We start from the raw sequence: 22,365 nt of genomic DNA, 5'->3' as shown, positions 1-22,365 counted from the left end.
TTTTTATTGAGGTTCATGATCGAAAATGGTTGTTCACATATATAGGTTGATCCAAAAATAACGAACATTTTTCTTGCATAATCTTTAAGTTGGTCGAATTTGTCTGAATTAAGGGCCTTGTAAAATTTGGAGATTTCTCCACGACGATGCAATTCTCTTAAATCAGTGTCACACTGCAGATCAATAATCTTAAGTTGTAGCTCTGTCGGTACACCATGCCCTCCACATCTTGACGCGGGCCCCGAAGCCAGGGTCTTGGCGGGCCCTCTACCTATCGCTATGGTTAAAGGCAGTCTGACGCTCTCCAATATTGTTTTTCAAATGGTGTTCGAGGTCAAATAAAATTCAGTGTAATTTAGCGATTTTTTAACACAGTATTTCTCAACACGTCCCAACAACTATATGTTTTAAAATGGTAATAAGTTCGAAGTAAGCTAGCGCCGCAGGCGACTTTTTTTTGATATTAGAGCAAAATTAAGATGTGTGTTTATCTCATTTATCTGGTCGACCCGTCACGCTGGGCCCCCCCTGAGCCCGGGCCCCTAGGCTAGAGCCCTGTCAGCTCCCCCCTTGTGGGGGCCATGCGGTACACTATCAATATCTATTGAAAATGGATTGCGTACTATTGCTAAGCTTGTCTCAATTTTTTGGAAGTCACCAAATCTTTGTGAAAAATCGTCATTCAGAGCTTTAATAATTTTACCATATTATTCAAATTTATATTCTGGTATATTCAGCAACTTCAAAGTTGGAAAGTGGTCCACGTTGTTATTCGATATTTGTCGAAGGATTTACTTGAGTTTTAATTGAAATCCAATCAAACTTTTTACCATATCATGGGCATATATTTTTTTTCCTTGCAACGCGGAGTTAAAAGTATTTAAATATGTCACGATGTTCAACGTCGAAAATATTGGTTACATAGTGTGAGACGAGACGCAAGGAAGACGTACCTACTGAGATAACACATTTACGAAACAACAAATTCTTCAAATTTTAATTTATTGTCAATATTTCTTAAAAAAATATAAAAAAGTTATTCGTAATCAGAAGTACAATTAATGATGGCGGGCCGCAAAAAAATACCCGGCGGGCCACATGCGGCCCGCGGGCCGCAGTTTGCCCCCCTCTGCAATAGTGTATATTCGCAAGTCTTGGTCTGATCGAAAGTTAAATTGACTTCTTTGGACCGTTATCAGTAAGTTACCACACACTTTTCTCTACAGTAATTAATCAACGTCACTATTTATTTATATTGGATTCATAATTATATATCAATTCGCTCAAATAATGTACTAAATCATAATATTATGATCCCATATTATGAGACTGTATTGGCGAAATGTTATATCTAATATAGATCCACTGCAAATACCTAATATCTTCTTTATGCTCATGCTATAATACGTTAGTGGGAGAGGAGAATTCACAAAGTTTACTATAAATGTCAATGAAAATATGAATAATTATGACACATTATTATGGTTCAATGCTACCGCAAATTGTCCGTAATTCATTAACAATGCGTAATTTCTCACAAAGAGAAAGCTCGCTAATCATTTCAATCAATATTAGAAGATTTTTTTCAATTTACCGTTAGTATTATTTTATATTTACTGGTTATTTTATTTCTTTAAGTTGACTATTATATTGTTACTATTTAATTTCAAGCATTGTATGCAAGATTCATTTCAAGTGTCTGCTCTATTCTTTGTAACGTTGCACCCAGTATCCAAGGTCGCTAGGTAAACTGCCGCCCCTAAACAGACTTTGAATGATATCCCCTTTTATTTTTAGTTTTAAATTGCGTGCAAAATCCTACTTACCTATTTTATTATTTATTTTTGGCTACCTTAAACAGGTAAATATACCAGAAATCTTAAAATTGACATACGCACAATTTGCCTACTGAGAATTAGGGCATTTTTACACGAAACCTACACTCAAACCGTGGTGGTTTTAGGTAGACCGAGGTCCTTGGCGCTGACAGGTTTGGAGGAACCCTTGTGAAAATATTGCCTGTGGGATAAGCCGCCATTACAATATGTATTACAATAGTTAATTATGTAATCAGGATTTTTTATACTTTGAAAACTTCTTTATACTTATTACTTTTTAAACTAAGGTGTCAATAGTTTCTAATGAAGTGACCGCATCGTTTGCTTTATAGAAAACCGCAACTGCTCTTACCAGTTATAAAGTTTGTATTTGTTCCTTCTTTCACCACCGTTTATAATGTGCTGCCCTATGCAACATGACATGCCTACCCCCACGAGACGTTACTGGTATTACCTTGGTTAGTTAAACTCATGCGACGTGTTTTTCTGCCGAAGCATCAATACTAATACCTTATGAAAACTATATGTACGAGCAACTTATCACACGTTGAATGATAAACTACATAAAAATAGTTTTGAAACAAAGGTACCTATAGTTATCTACTTTATTAAATTATCTACGTTGATAGCTGTTTCGGGCTATAAACCCGTCTTCGGAAGGGTCGACTATCCGAAAATGGGTTTAGGTATAGCTCGGAACAGCTGTCAACGTAAATACTTTCATTTTAAGACTGCTAGTTCACATTTATTTAAATTTTTGAGATAGTTAACATTAAGTTCGCATTTATTTTTTATTATAACATTACAAAAAACTATTAATTACATTAATGACTGCTAATATAACATTTTATAACAATATTTTCACAGTATTTCCATGTAAATCATTCATAGTTTTATTGACTCTAATAATAGGTCGACTCACTGGAAATATATAGTAATTAATATTCACACTGTTTTACGTGCAATTGCAATAAAGCAAATAGTTTTAAACATGACAAGCAACAGTTGTTTACAAAATAAATTTTCCATTCTATATAAAGCACCTGAGACTTTCCATACTCTGTCATACACCGATACGTCGTGCACCTTTCATATCTGACAAGAAAAACAAACCCGCATAGAAAACGTGTCTATCATTTTATTAATATAATCTCACGTATACTATAAAACGGTATATTATTAAAAGATACAACACGACATTTTTCAAACAGTTTGAAAACGTATTGCGAAAATTTCGATAGATTCAATTATTAATATCCAGCTTGGTATCTTTAGACTTATAGAATATTATAATGTTTTGATTACAACTACTACAACCATTATAAATTCTAGTTGTGGGGTGGTATTATATTTTGTCTAGAAATGGTTTCTTCGCATGTTTTATAACAGTTTCTACAACGCATATATTAATAATTAAAAATATATGCAAATAAAAAACGTAGTAACCTAGTTAATTGAGGCCAAGACATTAGTGGTTTACTTATTAATATTATTGAAGAACATTATTTACAGTCATAAAAAATATGTTTTTATAACACCAAGTCAAGTGCGATTTTCAATTTGAAAATAAATACTTATCACTATTTTGTGTTTGATAACTAATTTACCTACCTATATGTTATAGATATAGATTATGATGGTATGATTTGTTTTTATTTTCAGTATTTATATTATTATTTAACTATTTATTTATTTAATACTAAATATATATCTACACGTTTTAGGAATATAGCTACCACTCCTCGTTCTATTGAAAATGCATAACTTGTAACATCTTCATAAAATGCCGCGCCATCGTTTTATAAATTAAACTACAAAATAGTAGTCATTAATTGACGGACTTTAGAAATATCTCAGATAAGTATCGGTAGCTTAATCGGGTAAAAACTTACCTTGCAAATGAAAGACGGTTGTACAAACCTATCGGTCCAAGATTGTTTTTAGGCTTTTTTGTAATCGTTGTGTTTGTTACTGAGATTGTTACAAGTTAATATAAATAATTCAAGACATATTTTACTTTATATAATATTTTCACGTGATCTGTATTCTGTTTTTCTATGTGTTTAAGAGGCAGATTTTATTTTGTGCCAGAGCACAAAACCTTTTAAAGTTATTGCAAAAGATATTGAGCGACGTATAAGTATAAAATCCATAATATTTTTTGTATAAAAAAGTGTCCTCTTAGAATATTTTGACCCGTTCATTAAATTCCGGTCAATGTCATAATCATTCCAACGATACGGCAATATAATGCGACTCGCAAAATAATAAATATTCGGTTCGACCGACCACCATCTTGTCATTTGATCAGCTTTATGAAAACTGACAGCTGTCCCAATAATTTCATTCGTCTGTTTGGATACTAACCTCGCGTTATTTCGTCACATTTATGAAAAATATAAAACAAAAGTCATTAATCTCGTTTATTGAATACCGCCGTATTTAAATTCTCTTATAATAATGAATATTAATAAGTTTAATGTTGAACATCCTTGAAGCATGGACATTATTTTTAATATTTACCAAAATTTGACAATGTAAACACAAAACTTGTTTATATGCGGGTACTAATTTGTAAATTTAGTTGTGTCCATAAACTTTTATCCGGAGATATGCAAAAATGTATAGCACAATAAACGCTGCATGTAAAGTAGCTATGTATCTACTTTATCATGACTCAATTTAATCTAGCATTATTTTTATTGAAAATACATAGCTTGGAAACGGCGCATAGCTATGTATAGGTACTAGAAATATCTTAGAATAAAAATACTTAAACATTGGGATTCAAATAATATTCTCCTGACTCCGGAGTCCATAATTTGTATGTGCGAATTTCACTCGGCCCAATATTTTTTATATACTTATTTAAAATATTCGCTCGAAAAATGAAATAATTTTAAATAATAAGAACACCAAATGGCGGAATATAATTAGCTTAAGTACCATGTGTACTATTGTTCAAAATATGTGTGACTAATAGTTCCTACTGAATTGCATTGCAACAATCTTCCGATTCTTACTGATACGAACACGTGGATAAGTTGTACTTAAATCTAAACAAGAGGCTACTGACTATCAACGTATCTTCTCACATATTGGTAAACTACCATTTTACTTATCATAATTAAACGTTACGTTACACCAGAATCACAGGTTGACAGGTCCACTCCCCAGCCTTGTAGCGTAATGGTACGTTTACATCTGACACTTATACCGTTATACTTATTTTATGTGTCTGACATAAAAATTCACTTACTGTTTACACCTGCATGGATCTGACATAAAATGATCGTATACTTCTCGTTGAAATAAAGTCTCGACACTTTATTCAATGGCAACATTTGGAATAAATATATGCGGTGTTTACATATGGTATTGTAACTTATTCGGATACTTATTTCGTATACTTCTCAAAAACGTTATGTCAGTTGTCAATATGGGAATGTTAAAAAAGAAAGCAGCGAGTGTTATTATTTTATATCTTTCTATAAGTCTTTTGGCACCAAAAAGGAGGAAAAAATGGTCTAGATGGATGCGGGAATGGATTCAGCGACGAGAAGAACTAGGTGCCTTCCGTTTAATGTCTGAGTTTAAAATCGAAGATCCAACTCAATTTGTGAACTTTAGTTTGCAAGATTGGACCTTTTGCCAAAAAACAAGACACACAATTCAGAAATGCGTAGAAGAACGATTAACAGTAACATTGCGATATCTAGCACTTGATCGTCATTGCATATTCAATATAATATTATCGTACCTAATACGAGTGCAGGTGTGGGCCAAAATGAATTAGGTAATACCATTTGAAGGGCATTTTTTCTTCACAGAGTGCATCAGAATTAATCGTATGTGGCGAGAGCAAGCGATATTTTATTTTCGAACAAAATCCATAGAACACGGCACATCCGATTTATTTCTCATTGTCTATGATTTTTGACAGATCGCTACAGTACATTTATTAACGTAAACGTTGGGCATACATTCATGGTGTACCTATGATAATTGATTGTCCGTTGTTTTAGAAATATACATATGCAATTCACTAGGTACCTGTCAAACTACGAATAATGTGTCAGGTACTTGACATAAAAGTAGACGGTGGTCCAACTTCGGTGATATATCGCTCCAAGTTCGAACTTGTCGAATACGCGGTGTTTACATTTGCGTATATAAGTAGATTGAATAAGTGGCAGGTGAGAGTCGACACACGCAAAATAAGTGGCAGATACAAATATACTTACTGTTTACACTTAAGTGAATATGGTGTCATACATAAATATGACAATATTAGTGTCAAATGTAAACGTACCATAAGGTAAGCAAAAAGTTGCGCCAATTATTACTCGGTTCAGCGCTACATCGCAAGTATATTCCCACGGTACCTCTGCAGCGTGTAGATTGCTATTGTAGAATAGCTTAATAGTAAAAGAGGATTGTCTAAACCAGCTAGAAATGTATGTATATTTTCGTCTCTTTTTTTTCTTCGGCCATATCCGCCCCTTAGTTGGAGCATATGGACACGACGTGGTGCCTCCAAGAATTCCTACCACTCGCTAGTTTTCTTGTTTCGTTCCAGGTCAAACCAGCATCCCGTAGATCCGCCATATACACTCTATAGATAGTATTTAGAACCCTCCCAAGACGCCGGAATCTGGTTGGTTTGAAGAACAGGCAAACCAGTCAGTTTCATGTTCTCTTCTGGCATCCGCAATACGTGGTCGAGCTATGTCCAACGTCGCCTCTTCACTCTCAGCGTTCTCTTATCTCCTTGTTACTCCTAAAGTCAGACCACCGCACACCCACTCTCCATCGCAAACATATTCTGTTTTCGAAGCTCAGTATACGGTCGGTCTGAGTCTTAGTAATGTGCCATGATTCGCTACCGAAAAGCAGCATCGACAGAATCGAGCGTTCAATAAGCGACATTTGGTTTTGAACGAGTACAATCGTGAGTCCCATACTTTCTTAGTTGAATGTTGCTCCAGCCATTCCCATTCGGATAGCGACCTCTCTCTGCAGAACGCCATCTTCCGTGATGTGTACCCCCAGTTATTTGAACCTGTCGACACTCTCGATGTTTTACCCATCGCTAATCAGAGGAAAATCTGATTTCCCTCTGATTTATATATGTAAAATGTAATATATTTCTTATACAGGGATTTTCTTGGTTATACCATATTTATAAACAATTCAGTCTTAAATTTACTCATATTCAACAGTTTCCGGAAATTTTTACGTATGTAGTTGGCCGTATCACAGCTCACTGTGAGATGCTGTATCGGAAATAAATGACCGTAGAGTATTGAAATCAAATTGATATCTAAAATACAAGGAAAAGTCGGAAGAAAATAATTAGGCAAGTAAATTAGAAATACAATCATATCGTATAATTTATATAAAATTCTGATAGGTGCTCGTAAGTATCAAATCGTAGGTACCTTTGAAATATCTGATAATAATGACAGCGTTATTACCAATCAATATAAAATTAATGTTTATATTGATACTAGTGCAATTTGAATATTACTGTCCACGAACAACGCGTGTTTTTTTTATCTCACTGCTATGCGGCCATCTCTTTCCGGTAAGACAGCTCACCGTGCTACTTCGAATACGTACAATTTACATGTATACCAGCTAACCATATTCAACAACATAAAACTATTTTCATACGAAGCTTAGTTCAGTACCTCTAGCTAGATAGCTATATACAATCCTATATAATAACATATAGTACCTATCTGCAGAGTATTTATTGTATTGTGAGTAATAATTATAACATTGAATAATATAGCGAACTTTTTGTAGATAATATGGTCGATTTTGTACAATAACATTAACATTATACTAAGTAAATACTTTGGTACGTGTTTCATGTAAATGTGTATCGACTTAACAAGAGTCTTAACTGAAACCATGACGTACATATTCTTGCTAGTTATTTATTTACTTTCCACAGTGAACCGACAAACATATTGAACGTTTCCTTGAAACTTATCGAATACATCGATATTATTGTAATATATTTAAAATAGATAACACTGTTTATTTGACGCGAAATCGTCGGAGGACGTAAAAATATTGCAAGAATAACTTGTGTACGTCATTACAACAATTATTTAAAATATTATCAGTACTGGCGATATTAGTTTTATTTATGGCAGGAAACGGTTGAAATGCTCTCAACTTTCATATTCCGGTAATATTGTTATATAAAGATATTTTTTACGTTTGTTTTTATGTAAACATCAAATACCGACACGAGACTGGTACCATTTTTACGTATGTTTATTTATTTTGTTATCATATTTCAGATTATGCCAAATTAAAAATCTAACAAAATAAACAGTTAAGTACAAGATTCTTAACCCATATTATTGTGATGCCAACGATATCGTTACCCGAAGTTATATGTTAAAGTATCGTGCGATTTATTAGTTTGGAGGCAATTGAGATTCAATACTGAATAGAATGTAATACCAAATAACGAGTAGGTACCAAAGACTTGAAACGACATAAATTATCTTTTGTCGAATTACAGTAGGTACGTTGTAAATAACTTTTTATTTTGTCAACGCACATGTCAGTTAGTAAATAGTCATTTACTAAAATGTTTATTTCTTCTAACGACATATTCAACAAAAAACACAGAAACCTGTCTTATTTCAAAAAGTTATCCTAAAATACGATATGCTATGGAATATTTTCAGCCCTAAATCTCAAAGCATTTTGTTATACTCGTACCTATTGTATTATTATAACTTATAACGATGCACCTTGATTTTTTTCTACTGCTCACACTGTACCAGGTAGATCTATGCATGTATTTGGAATATCTAAGTCATACACATACACTAAACCCTATACCTATACTAAGATAGTCAAAATAAATTCTCCTGTCAGTCGAATGAAGTATTTAGTCTACATCAAGAAAAAACGACAATATTTTTTTAACAAGACAACGTAACAATATTAGGTTTTCAATAGTATTTAATTCGATAACATAATGTACAAGAATTGAATGTATAAAAGACAGTTATGAGTCTCTTGAACTTTTTTAAATCAACGTGGTCAAATATTTAAAAAGCAGCAACGCAGTGCTTTACTCTTTTTGGCTGTCAAAATGCTGTCAAAAATTTGCGATTGCCTTTGGTAAATTTCACGTATTTATTGTTGATTTCATAATAATTGTAACTCATAAAAATATCTCCCAGAAATAATATTAAGACATAGGTACACTATTTTGAATAGAGGAATTGATAGTAGCACAATCGTTGCTCTCAGCTATCACTTTTTATGGGTTTGTTTGGGACACAGGCGCGATTGCCCATTACATGGACATTTTTATTTGTTTTATAAACATCCTTTTCAATTGTGAGTTTTCTTTATAACAAGAAACAACTCAGTAACATAATGGCATATTTTCAACTTGCCGGAAGTTTTGACATTGCAACAATAACTAACTAAGTATATACCCAACAGTATTTTTCCTCCAAGATAAACGCTAACATATTATCTTTCATTTTTTTGGCTCATATTTTATATATATTTTTGTATGAACAAGTCTTCTTAACATGACACTACAGTTAAAAAATATTCTAAAAAATATTCTTTGCAGAAATATATTCACACTATTCTATTGATTTACAATAATTTACGTATTTTTCTTACAATGGATTTAAAGGTAAAAGTGATAGGATTTATGGAATACATAGTAATATAACACTCATAAATGAAAATACCTACTATAAATAGTACTTATATATATCTAGAAATTTTACACTGCATACCTGCCAAATTTAATGGCGGTGCCTCTTATACCCTTTAAAACCATTACAGGTAACATAAAATATTTACTTCAGAGCAAAGTAAATCTCGACTTCATATTTTGTTAACTATTATACCTACCAATCCCGTACAAATCAATGTTATAGTTTATTTTGTAACGGTATATTTATGAACAATTAGATAACTATTTTGAATTATATTTCGATAGTTAAATGTAAATATCATTCATCTTATACTTGCAGTAGGTGCTTTATCACTCGCTTTAAAACTATTTTTAAAATATTTTTTTATGTTAATTTGTTGAGATTAAATTTGTTAAGGGATATTGAATAACAATAAATTATTCAATAATGTGTGCATGTCAATCATCTACTTCTACTAAATTAATACTATTGATCAAGTCGCGCAAAACGATTCAAATGGAATAGTACAAAACTTAAATCAATTAGAATCAACTTCTACTCGTACGTCTGAAAGTATTTTAAATAAAATATTGTTTGAAATAACTTAAATAGGTATATAGATCTTTTGAATGCAGGTGTCGAAGTTTTATCAGACAGTAAAGACGTTAGCATTTACGTGTTATAAGATAAACAACGTATCCAACAAAATAAGTTCCACATCTCACAAAAATAAATATAAAAGTAGGTACTTATATTTTTTAATAAAAACATAATACTGTTCAGAATTCTAACGTTCTCAGAATCCTTTAATTATTCGATTTATTAGTATGGACTTGTGCGATAAAACGGCAATAATAATTAATAGTGAACGATGTTTTCGCGGGAAAGTGGTAAACGAATCGTGTATACTGTAAATTTAATATTGTATAGAGAATTAGAGAAGTCTCCCACAGAATGCAGGAGGGAGCATCGAAGGGCAATGATGTACCCTTCCATTTAAACCCCATATTATTTTTAAAAAAAAATTAAACCATAGATTTCTCAAAACGAACACGTTATTTTTATTACGTTGAGATACAGACGGATAAAAACATCGAAGACTAATCTAAATAAATTCGAAACATTTCACTCTTCACACACTCAAAGCATTTATAATAATATATAAATAAATAAGGTTTTTGATTATTTCCTTTCTCGCCTTCCACTAAGAAAAGACGAGAGCAGAGCTCAGAAAAAGTATCCACATTCTCTATTTTAATAAATGGAACTCTAATCAGTATTTGAGGGTATTGGTTTTATACTCAGTTACCTCAGTATAGTTTGACATTTTTTTATTAATGATTCTTTTCTGTCATGTATCACTAGATTAAATATTATATTATAATTTAGCTACTGTGTTAAGTTGATTGAATAGTCGTACACATTCATTTATACATATCGATATAGGTAGACACCCTGCTATTCTCTAACTTTCAATATTTCTTTTCCATCGATGAATCAAGGAAAATAAATATTGTTCAATTCGTATTATTAATCGATATCTTTAATCCTAATGTTTAATAATAAACCGGTATGATTATTAAGTGCACTGTTAATCTTTATTTGAACAAAACAATATTCAACATACAGATCTCATATTATGCGTACCTTTGGCTCTCGTTTTGAAATCACCTTTGCAACACCGCAGCGTTTAGTTCGAAATAGCTTACCTGCATTTAGCTACCTATCGCAAGCCATGCCTACCCAAGCTATTTCCGTTCATCTGTCTATTACGCTTGCCTATGAAATAGTCCTACGGTTATAACAGATGCTGAACATACGAATCATCAAAACACTGCTTCGTGGCTCAATGAATAATGCGCTGCCGTTTTAATTTATAAAAATTAGCTAAATGTTAGATATACATACCTACACGAATCACGTGAATTACTCCTGTATGTTTCGTAGAAATCTAAATTCGTTGGGCTTTAAGCTATAATATCATGAGAAAGCTTTTAAAAGTATTATTCTAAAAAAAAATAGTTTTTATTATGTTGAATTTCCCCACAATGTCTATGAAACAATCGAGTTATATACGATAAAAGCAGATGTTAAATACGGCGAATCGTCAAAACATTGGTGCGTGGCCTAATAACAGGTGCGTCAGCTGTTTTTTCATATTATTGACGAGCAGTAGCATAATAATTGAATCTCCCAAAATTCTGTGAAATCTCACGCTCTCGAATCGCTTCGTGAATCTAGGAAAAATCCTGGAAATTATGAGTCACGAATGTTTGAATTAAGTTATGATAGCAAGAGAAAGCTTGCGTTGTATGATAATAATAAACACAATTGTGATTGATTGTGAATATATATTTTTTGGATTTTCCCGGCTGCGAAATATAAATATTTACCGAACCGTTATCTTTTGTTTTGAATCCAACTTTTATCTCGTCGACTTCGATAGGTTTGCCATTGGCGACATCGTATTCCAGCTGATTCCAGTTATATTAGCGAACATTTTATAACTACAAAAAATAATTGATGAATAATATGCTACCTATATTCCGTTTTCTTATACGTTCATTTGATTTTTTGTATTTAAATCAAAGATGTATTATAAAAATAATATATTATATCGAAAATATTTGTTGCGGCATATACCTACCTACATGACCGGTGGACATGGGGTAATTCAAATCATTATTTTTTGTGGACAGTCTAGTAGTATTAATGCTGAAGACGAACCATCAGTATTATTTGTTTTCAATAAACAGGTTTTAAAAAGATACATACCTAATAAATAATTTATATAGTGCTTTATGAAGTGCATTTATCACTCGATGTTAACCACAAATAAAAAAGGTGTGTGTACTTATAGATATGTACGTTAGAAGTTATACTTCTTTGGCGTAAGAAAACAAAATAAGCCGTTACCTTAGTTTATTAATATTACAGTGGATTAGGTTGATGAAAACGTACGCGATTCATCTATGTCTCATATAATAGCACATGATAATTGTAATTTAATTATTGTATTGGACCAAAACTCATCTTTGCCATACAGCGGTTATAATCAATTCAGAAGTGCCCATGATGAATTAATAAAAAATCAAATTTTAATGTACTTTTTGAAGTATTTACCAACTCAACTTCAATTCACAAAATTTATTTATTTATTGATATATAATTTTACTCACATAAAATAGCCTCAAATCTTGATACACAATCTTTACAATGAAAAATAAATATACACTCCAAAATAAATAAAGTTTTATGAATATAAATTAACAGTGTAGAATGTTAATCTCCAGATATTTGTTTATAAACCTATATAATTATTTATTATGACAAAATATTGGTTATGTTTACAACACGTGCTCTTTACTTGGTTGCATTGAACGACTAAGTAAATGACACATGCGCATGAGCATGTACCCTTGAAACCGAAATGAATATAATCATAATAATAAATTATGTGTTACATCGGCGCGCGCAGCTTCGTCACACGCCAAAAATACACTGTGATCTGTTTTCCCAAACGCACCAAAAGAAGTATAACTTCAACAATTTTACAACACATGTTTTACTCACAAGGTGAGGTTTATCGATTTTTAAATGTGGTTTAAATTTGATAACGTATCATTTAACTACGAGAAATCGTCGAATGTATTGAACATATTAAAAATAGTATTGTTTAAATCCTGTACAATATAGATATTAATGGATTTGGCAGTTATATAATGGAGCTATATTTTCTAATTATTTTTATAATTATCTTTGTTTTAATTTTCTCGATATACTCTCACAATGTGAGAACCAAAATTAATAGCAATCAACTACCTTGCGAAAAAAACTCTTCTACCTACCTATCTTATTCGACAAATTTAAAAGATACATATATTATATTATCTTATATAAGTAGGTACCCAAGTATAAATAAGTACACTAAAAATATATTTTTCTTGTAAAACGGATTGAGAATTTTCTTAATAATTATTTTTAAATTGGAACAATCTTCTTGCTTATTGTGATCCATAAATATCAGTACTTTCATTTCACACTAAATATTATAATGTAACCAAAATTTCCATAGATACCTAAATAACAAATAATTAGGTATGTACTAAATGCAATGTTTCAATTATTGATAATAATTGCGGTGATAATCTATTCAGAACAGTATTTATGATGTCGGTGACGTCATCGGTGATACGTTTCTTAGGGAAGAAGATTATTATTGAATTCTACTTATAGGCATTATCAAATATAATTGGGAATTTCTGTAGTCAATATTTGTTTAGAATTTTCTTTGCTGACTGCATAATGTTTTTGACATATTACCCTACGATGCGGGGGGCAAACACATTATCTTTAATATACTTAACAAATAACACCTATTACATACGCAATGTTTGTCTATTCAAAAAATATTTTTGTTTTCGTAATGTTGAATATAATATTTTAGTTTCCATGAAACTTCGTGCGTCGTTGGCTTTGTCAATATCTCACAGAGAATAAAAGGGAAATGTAGAAAATATTTATTTGTTTTTTAATTAAATTCGCAGTGTTGTTTCTCTTTTCTCGTTAAATTTGCCAACTGATAATGATATCTCGGAAATTCTTTTTATCGCGCTCTTGCCTACATTGTTTATTTTTTCATACAATCATACTCTTTCGCCTTATTGACTTAATGTATGACTCTTACCAATAGAATATTGTAGGTTATATGTGTGATTCAGCTAACTAAGTATGTATTTAAGTAAGCTATGATTCAGAGTACAGACTAACTTAAGTGTACACTTAACATCTATGTTGAACCCGCTTATGCAAAAAGTAACTAACCCACACAACAAATAGGAATCTGAGATACCTACAATGATTTTTGTAATAATTTATCAATCGTTTACTAACATACGACAACACAAATTGTGTATAAGGCTCTTTAGATCATATATCATTATCTTAGGTCTAGCTAGGTAATTTAAAATGATAGAGGCATAATCAGTATAGTATGGCGAAATAGGGTAATCCCAATCGAATTATCTATATGGCTGCTTTTTGCCAAAGTCAAATACCATATTCGCATATTGTATAAAAAGTTAAATTATCATATTCACCCCTAAGTGCAAGTTAAATACACATATTTTTATGGACCATTAGGATCAGTTAGCTTTTTTATATTTAGTTTTGCATCGGTGTAAGAATTAAAAGGTATTTAAAATTAACGTGTCAAAATATAATTTGATATTATCTTTACCTTGACAGATTCGCGTGGGATTCGGATGATACCTATCTCTGATTTATTGCGAATTAGATACATACGTAAAGTCATTTATTTACGTAATGCGACTGTCTTGCAGCAATATAGTGGATTTTGTACATACCTACCACATAAAGTAATTTGGCAGAATCGCGAAATAGTGCAAAAAGCATAACTACGCAAACTGATAATTTAGCAGACGAAAGTTTGTGAAAAAACGTGTAATATACGCCAATTGAAAGAGAAACTTAAAAAAAGAATACCACGTCACGTTTGTCGATGATTTTTTTGGCCGCGACAAAAATTTATTTTCGCCCATTCCCGCGTCATTTTTGGAGATTCGTCGAAATCTAACCAGTTCAGCGAGACGTAGAAAGATCTCAATCGTTGTCAAGAGTAATTCAGATAAATAAAATATTGATACTTTTTTGCGTCCCAGGCACCTGTGGAAACATTTTCAGTGTATTCGCGATGACCCCGACCACAACCGCCTTCAATTACAAGTCGTGATCAACATATTGGCGCCAAAATGAGTAGTCTTATTCGGAACGGCCTACTCATTTGCATAATTGTTTTTTACAATCTCTGTCATTTATCGATGGTTTATATCGTAATTCAAATCCCGAATAATTATTTTTATATATAAGTAGGTATGAAATTGTAGCAAGATCTCCGTCCCATTTGTAACTTGATGTTAGGAAAGAACGCATTTTTAATGGAAAATGGTCATCAGTAATAAAATTGAGAATGACTGTCGATGACAGTCGGCATTATCTTGTTTTTATCAATTCGCTTTAGTCTTTTCTACCTGCTAGAATATTATTTGGGTGGTGATATATTGCAGGAACTCTATGACGTAAACCTATGAAGATACTCGTATACTGATTCTTAATATTCTCGAACTACTTCAAAATCATCACAGCTGCTTCTTCTTTTGATTCAGCTGCTCTGCTCAATTATATTCGAATATTGTACAGAAACTAAATCACTCGTTAGGGTTTCCCAATGAACCGTAAACCAGCGCTCCTCACTACGCCGGTGTCTCGGTGCGTTACGTAAACCGAAATAAATAATATGGTAGGACGTATCTCTTCAGTTTGTCCGATGACGTTCCAACATCATTTCTACGTATATTATAGCGTCTGTCATTAGACCGTTACGGAAAGACGAAGGGGCGGAGGAGGGAGGGGTTTTCCGCCGAGCTGAAAACACGCCGACTTTTCCCCCCACCTTCCCCGCGTCTCGTGACGTTTACCCCCCCGCGAGGCTATAAAATCCGTTGCAGCCTTGCCTCTCCAACTCATTCGCATGGAGTACGCAGTCGAGGTAGTTTGGCACGAGCTCGAGCTTTGCTAGGCACCTGCCTCCCCATACTATTTCATATTCTAGTCAAAGTTAATACCGGAGTTAATACTCCGATTCGCGTATAAACAGTTCTCATATACCGCGATACCAAGTGATAGTGCAATATACGTATTGTATACAAAAATAAAATTGTGATAGTTTTTAAATTTAGAACGTTATTTTATTATTCAGTGGCAAACTGCTGTGAAAAATACCGTTGCATTTTTGGGACATATCGAGAGTGTTCGTTGAACGATACGCAACTCGGATATCGACTCAAAGATATACCAAAATTGACCAGTGTTTTAAAATCTAAGGCAGGACCTTAGAGACTTTCGTCGATTTTTTGTATCATAAGACTAACAAAGATGGTTGGAAGCAACGGTACTATGATGGCGATTCGCATTGTCCGCAGCAAACTTCGCAAGCGAGAGGAGCACTCCAACACTGTCCACCCGGCCGACGTGATCCTCCAAGCAGCTCCAGTCCAGCCCGCAGAACCAGTGGCCTTCCGTCAGCCTCCCCTTTGGCAATTTCCGCCCCCACTGCCGCCACCCTATGTGTACACCAATGATCAGGTATGTCAAAAGTCGCATCATTATTTTTGATTTTACCCAATAACAATGTAGATACCTACATAGTAATATTATAATGTGTAAGTAAAACTTTGTTGGCAACTTTTTTATGTAAAACGTCTATTTTTATATACCTAGGTACACCAAAACATTTCTATACTATGCATTACATCGGTTCTATAAAGTTTTTTATTTAATCTTTATTCTTTTGTATAAGCAAGCAACTAATTAACTTTGTCTTTGAATTGTCTAATTGTTATGGGGTCAAAACCTCGGTTGCATTATTACTCTGCTAACGATTGAAAAACATGAATGCATTGTGCAAAAACAAATATCTATTGAGTGCACACATTAATTTCATTCTTTATAGTTTATGGCATGTTTGTCCTGTCAGTATTGTGTTACTTGCACATATATACCTACCTACAAACTACCTACGCCTAACGATGAAATACGATTCTCATCATTAGGTAGGTACAACTAATTATAAGCCAAAATGTGCATTTAGTGTAAAAATAATAATCTAACGCTTTCATACCGCAGATAATTAAATGCAACCAATCCAAAAATGGTTATTTAAGTATCTTTAATTGCAATATGTAGTAGGTATTTGACATTTTATAAAGGTAGGTACTTCATCATTTTGTAAGCAGTGGTAGGCAATATCTTTCGTTGTTCGATGCTTGGCCATCGAATATTTTGAAATGCAAAAATATCGATAAAATAATTTCTGATTAATTATCGTGTACCTATCCTTGAACGTATATTTGATATCGATTGCGCATTGACTCGAAGTAGAATATCATTAAAATTGCATATTATGATATGACCCGTGGATCGAATCGATATTTTAATATACCTACCTACTTCCTGTATAAAACAAACGATTTCCATTCATGAATTGTTTATATTTAGATAATACATAACTTACTTTAAAAATCAATGGTTTTCAGCAAAATCTAAAATAGGTAAACCTGTTTTAGTATGTTTTGAAAAACGCTTTTTATTACTGATTATAATTTTAATTTCATACTCTTGAAATGCTTTTACTATGCATATTTTCACATTAAACCAAGCTAATACAATACAGCCTTGATATATTGCTGTATAATGACGTTATTTTACCTTCCAAGACAATCAAATGAATACGATTTCCCTCGTATTTGCCTATACTTGTTTCTAATCGTACTTTAAAAATGTCACGTTACATAAAGTGAAGTAAGTAAGTATAGATAATGTTTTCGTGATTAGTAAACTGTATGATGATTTCCATTGAATTGTCACGACCCGTGGCAGACTTTGGACGAGAATTTTATTTGAGTATGCACGACAGACTGTTTATATTATTTGGCAAGCATGCTCAATGAATTGGAAAGTAGGCAAGTAACTTGTGTCCCAAATCTCGTGTCGAAAATAGGAGCCGAATTACGGTTTTTTTATGACATTATCACTACGCAAATTTAATAACGAAGTAATGACGTTAAATAATCAGCTTTTATTCAAACTATACCCAACATAGGCAACATAGAATAGAAATCAGCAATTGTTACGACTTTAAATTGATTAATATTCCATTTTTTGTCTGTTTCATAATGCCATTTTTGTTTTTAATCAATTAGGCCTTGTAGAAAGGCGAGAAAGTTTCCGAAATCGGTCACTTACCGCCAATCAAAATCTGGTAGCTATATAATATATGCGGGTTTTTAATGGCGCACTGTTTGTTATGTATCCCCGCTGTTGAATTTCCAGTTCAAACACTGTGTTAGTTGTTATATACCTACCTACAGGGGTTAGAGAAAGCGTTAATGTACTTTGTACGTTCAGAAGGGGAAGATGCACTTTTGAAGGGACATTGAACCCGATGTTACTCGGTGCGTGTTTTATTACACAGACGCATAATAATATACCTAATGCATTATAATAATTATAGTACCGGTTATTTACCAATCCATCGTTAACTCTTGCACTTTGGCAAAATAAAGCAATGCAACAAACACACAATCTATTAAATATTTTAATACTATCCTCATTTATTAAAAAAAAAAAGCTTTTATAAGTCACTGACATCTATCATCAATGATCGACACTAATATTAAAAAAAAAAATACAAAAATCATTTTATTTGTTTGTTATTACTTATTACAATAATATTAGCATTATTAATTATAAGCTTTACAACGACAGTAGCTAATAATTTGTTTCTTTGCTTGTCCACAGGATACACTCATGCAACCGATCGGCAATGAGAGGGCGAGTTTCCGAAACCTCCGCAAGAACATCGGAGGGCGCTGGAGGCGATTGGTGAAGAGGAAACCCGAACAAGAAGTATATACGATACCCCCCGAGCTAAAACCTCAGCTGAAGCAAATATACGTCTACTAATTCAATTACTCCATATGATATTAGGAGGAGGTGTGATAGCCAACGACAGATCATGTGTGACTTCACTTCGATGTATTCAACTCGTCTTTTGTATAGATTTAAGATTTGTAATACTTTCTTTTTAGTATACTACGCGATGCGTGTCAGGTATTACTGAAAGTCTGCAATGGATATTGATTTTCATGCGAAGCTGTTTTATTTATGGTAATAATAAATAATAGCGTTAGTAATTATTAACTATTAAACAAATACGCTTATATGCGTACAATAAGCGTAGATTGTTACTTTGAATATTGTTATGATTGAGTATTTTTGAAAAATTATAATATCCATGATTTGGGCAGAAATAACAGCCTCAAAATAATAATATGTAACACCACCGACATTTAAACCATTTATGATAATATGGAATATTCATGTTTCTTTTTGGATTTATCAAAATTGTGATGAATTTTATAATAGAATCTTTAATGTGAAAATGTTCCTGTAAATGTTTAATAATATAATATCTTGCTAGGTGGTCTACGACATTCAACAACTAATCTGTAGAAAAGTCATTATTTTAATTTATTGATCAAAATGTTGTCTTCAATTAAAAGTGGAGTTTGAAATGCTTGAATTAAAATCTTGTTTATATAAGCAATTGATGATAAATTGTAATGACCATAATGAAATTTAGTTTGTAATTGAAAGTCTGTTATATTAGAAAACGCGGTCGCGCACATAGCAACGATGGGCCAATAATGTTAATTTTAATGTAATCGAGTATTATTTTCGCACATTCACATGATGAGGCCTTTATATTCGATATATGGAGGCAAATTTTAGTATAATGTATTTACATTTGACAAAATCATAGTTTTGATGCATTACAAACTACAAAAAATGTTGAAATTAGATAAAAAAAAAACCACTTTGATTACTTTTGTTTTAATCTTTGCAATAAGTACTAAGAAAAACTATTTTTGTACTCTACCTGCAAATAGTAATAATAATTGAATGAACTTGAGAATTTTAAGTGTTAAATAATTTATTGGTTATATTCTACCGATTACTATTTAAAAATAACTAAATATTGATTGATCTGTAAATATGTTTAAACTCACATTTCATTCGGATTTTTGTAGCTTTGAGCTTTTATTGAAACAGATATTTTTTTCTAATCTCTAAAACCTATAACAATGTCATTTGGAGTCTTGGCACCAAACATCAAAATGTGATCAAATTGGTTTTGAAAACAAACATGTGTAAAAAAAATATAACGGAATTTCCAAATATCTAATATGTGTACTAGATGTACCCTTACAATAAGCCATTTTCAGTCCACTGTTGAATAAAAGCCTCTTTGTCTTGACAGTGGATGAGTAATTATTCACAGAGATATTCAATAAAGGTGATATATCACTATTTATTATATTATTTTATAGGTTTTAGTATGTGAAGAAAGAAAGAATTTAGCTCATATTGAGCCTCTTTTAGGGAGACGTTAAAGTATGCTTGACCTTAGAATAAAGTCAGCCATTTTTGAGTAATGTAATGTTACAGAGGCGAATCAGGAGGCGAATTTTATGAAAGGGTAGTAAGTCTCAATTAAATAAAAAAACCTTGAACACCAATATTGATTTTGTTGAATTATAATATTACAATATATTTGGCAAATGAAATACAAATGAAATTTTACAATGAAACTTATAATTTTATTTCAACCCTTTATTATCCCTTATCCAAATATATGACTACATAAAAAGACAGCCTAATAAAAAGGTACACAGGCTGTCGTCATCAACATCTCAACATGTCTTCAAGGATGCCCTGCATATTTTTATATAAGATTATGTACAATAATTAAAACGTGTACAATCACCATAAAATACAGAAAAAAGAATTGGTGGTAAATAAATAAACTTAGGCATCATACCCATATACATTTTAAAAGATCTTTTCCACTAGGAAAAGCCACAGATGGAAATTACTCAGGAAATATAGATAAGTCCAGTGTAAACATAAATAATAGTAGAATACCATAATTATTTTCAAAACAAAAGCAACAAACAAAAATAACGATTAAACAAAAGCTCTAATTTCTCTGACCATGATCTCGACCCCATGGTAATAAATTAGAAATAAAGACATGATCATAATAGGTATTGTGCGAAAAACATGAATAACCTAGGTGGGTACATTGTTAGAAATCAGTTTATTGACCTAATAAAATAATTTCTAGGAAAATGGCAGATGGGTTAAAATAATAAAGAGATGTCAATAACACTTTGTAGGCCATAGGAAGGACATATAATGCGATATGTGAGTTTGTATTAACGACATTAATTAAATTATATTATTTCATTCCAAACAAACAGTTACTTACATAATATTCATATTACATAAAGAATTACACTGAGAATTATTAAATAGGTAAACAATAATAAAAGAGTAAAACAAAATAACTGAGAAAAGGAGTAAAATTAAATGATATAAAGTGCCTAGGATACATTTTAACCAATAAAAGTTTTTTTATAAAACTATTGGTATCCTAGGTTTCCGTAGTACCTATATTAAATATTTCCTTCAGTCCCCTGAATACCTCAAGAGTACCTAAAACAGCGATTGCATTAGGTAGGTACTATAATTATTTCTATGGTTATTCGCTGTACTCAGGTACTCAGTTCAAAGGCACTCGACGCCCGATCTTAGCAACTGTTCAAAGCAGAGGATCCCCATGGTCCAAATGTCACAAAACCCAGGGGACAGACGATATAATTTAGTGAAAGATTTTCAGAGAAGAATAATCTGATAATTTGGCTTTTTTAGACTCGAGTAGGCTAAAAGAGCAGCTGCCGAACCTGACGATTGAACAGACATATTCAGGTGAGTCGCCGCGAGTGTATACACCACAGTGGCATCCCAAATCATACATTGTCATTACCTTTCCCTCCATGGAATCATCGTGATACCATCAGGCCGCTTGCCATATTGTCGACAAACATCAAGAGGCAGGCTGCCTTTACAGAACTCCCGACGAATCCAAAGATCGACAGATCGCATGAACAGAATGACGACAAGGTCTCTTCTGCCATCTCAATCTGTGTCGACCCATTAATTTTAATTAAATAATAGTATAATTATTTGCTATCAATGATATTGCAATACATAATAATAATGTAATCTAATATGATTATTATTTGAATAAAGAAAATAAAAAATATAGATTGTTTATTTGTCCTGAATACGATAATCGTAGCCTCTATCGGCATATCTTCTAAGATATTAACAATGTGTATCTGATTACA

General features: G+C 32.3%; 1 protein-coding gene across 3 annotated transcripts in view; it reads left to right on the top strand.

Moving 5' to 3' along the window:
• LOC147079196 (uncharacterized) overlaps positions 1–20,763 on the top strand; it is a 454,759-nt gene extending 433,996 nt beyond the window's left edge. For all 3 annotated transcript variants that reach the window (XM_085954516.1, XM_085954520.1, XM_085954528.1), the window contains 2 exons: positions 16,534–16,696; positions 18,911–20,763. In XM_085954516.1, the coding sequence (XP_085810642.1) occupies positions 16,534–16,696; positions 18,911–19,075 (328 nt within the window). In that variant the 3' untranslated portion in view covers positions 19,076–20,763. The remainder of the gene's footprint in view (positions 1–16,533; positions 16,697–18,910) is intronic.
• The last annotated feature ends 1,602 nt before the right edge of the window (positions 20,764–22,365 follow it).

This window comes from Rhyacophila brunnea, unplaced genomic scaffold, assembly GCF_057557595.1.
Source record: "Rhyacophila brunnea isolate RB1 unplaced genomic scaffold, BYU_Rbru_1.0 scaffold_10, whole genome shotgun sequence".
NCBI lineage: Eukaryota > Metazoa > Arthropoda > Insecta > Trichoptera > Rhyacophilidae > Rhyacophila > Rhyacophila brunnea.
Note: the sequence above shows the minus strand (reverse complement) of the source record. Positions and strands in the feature narration are given on the sequence as shown.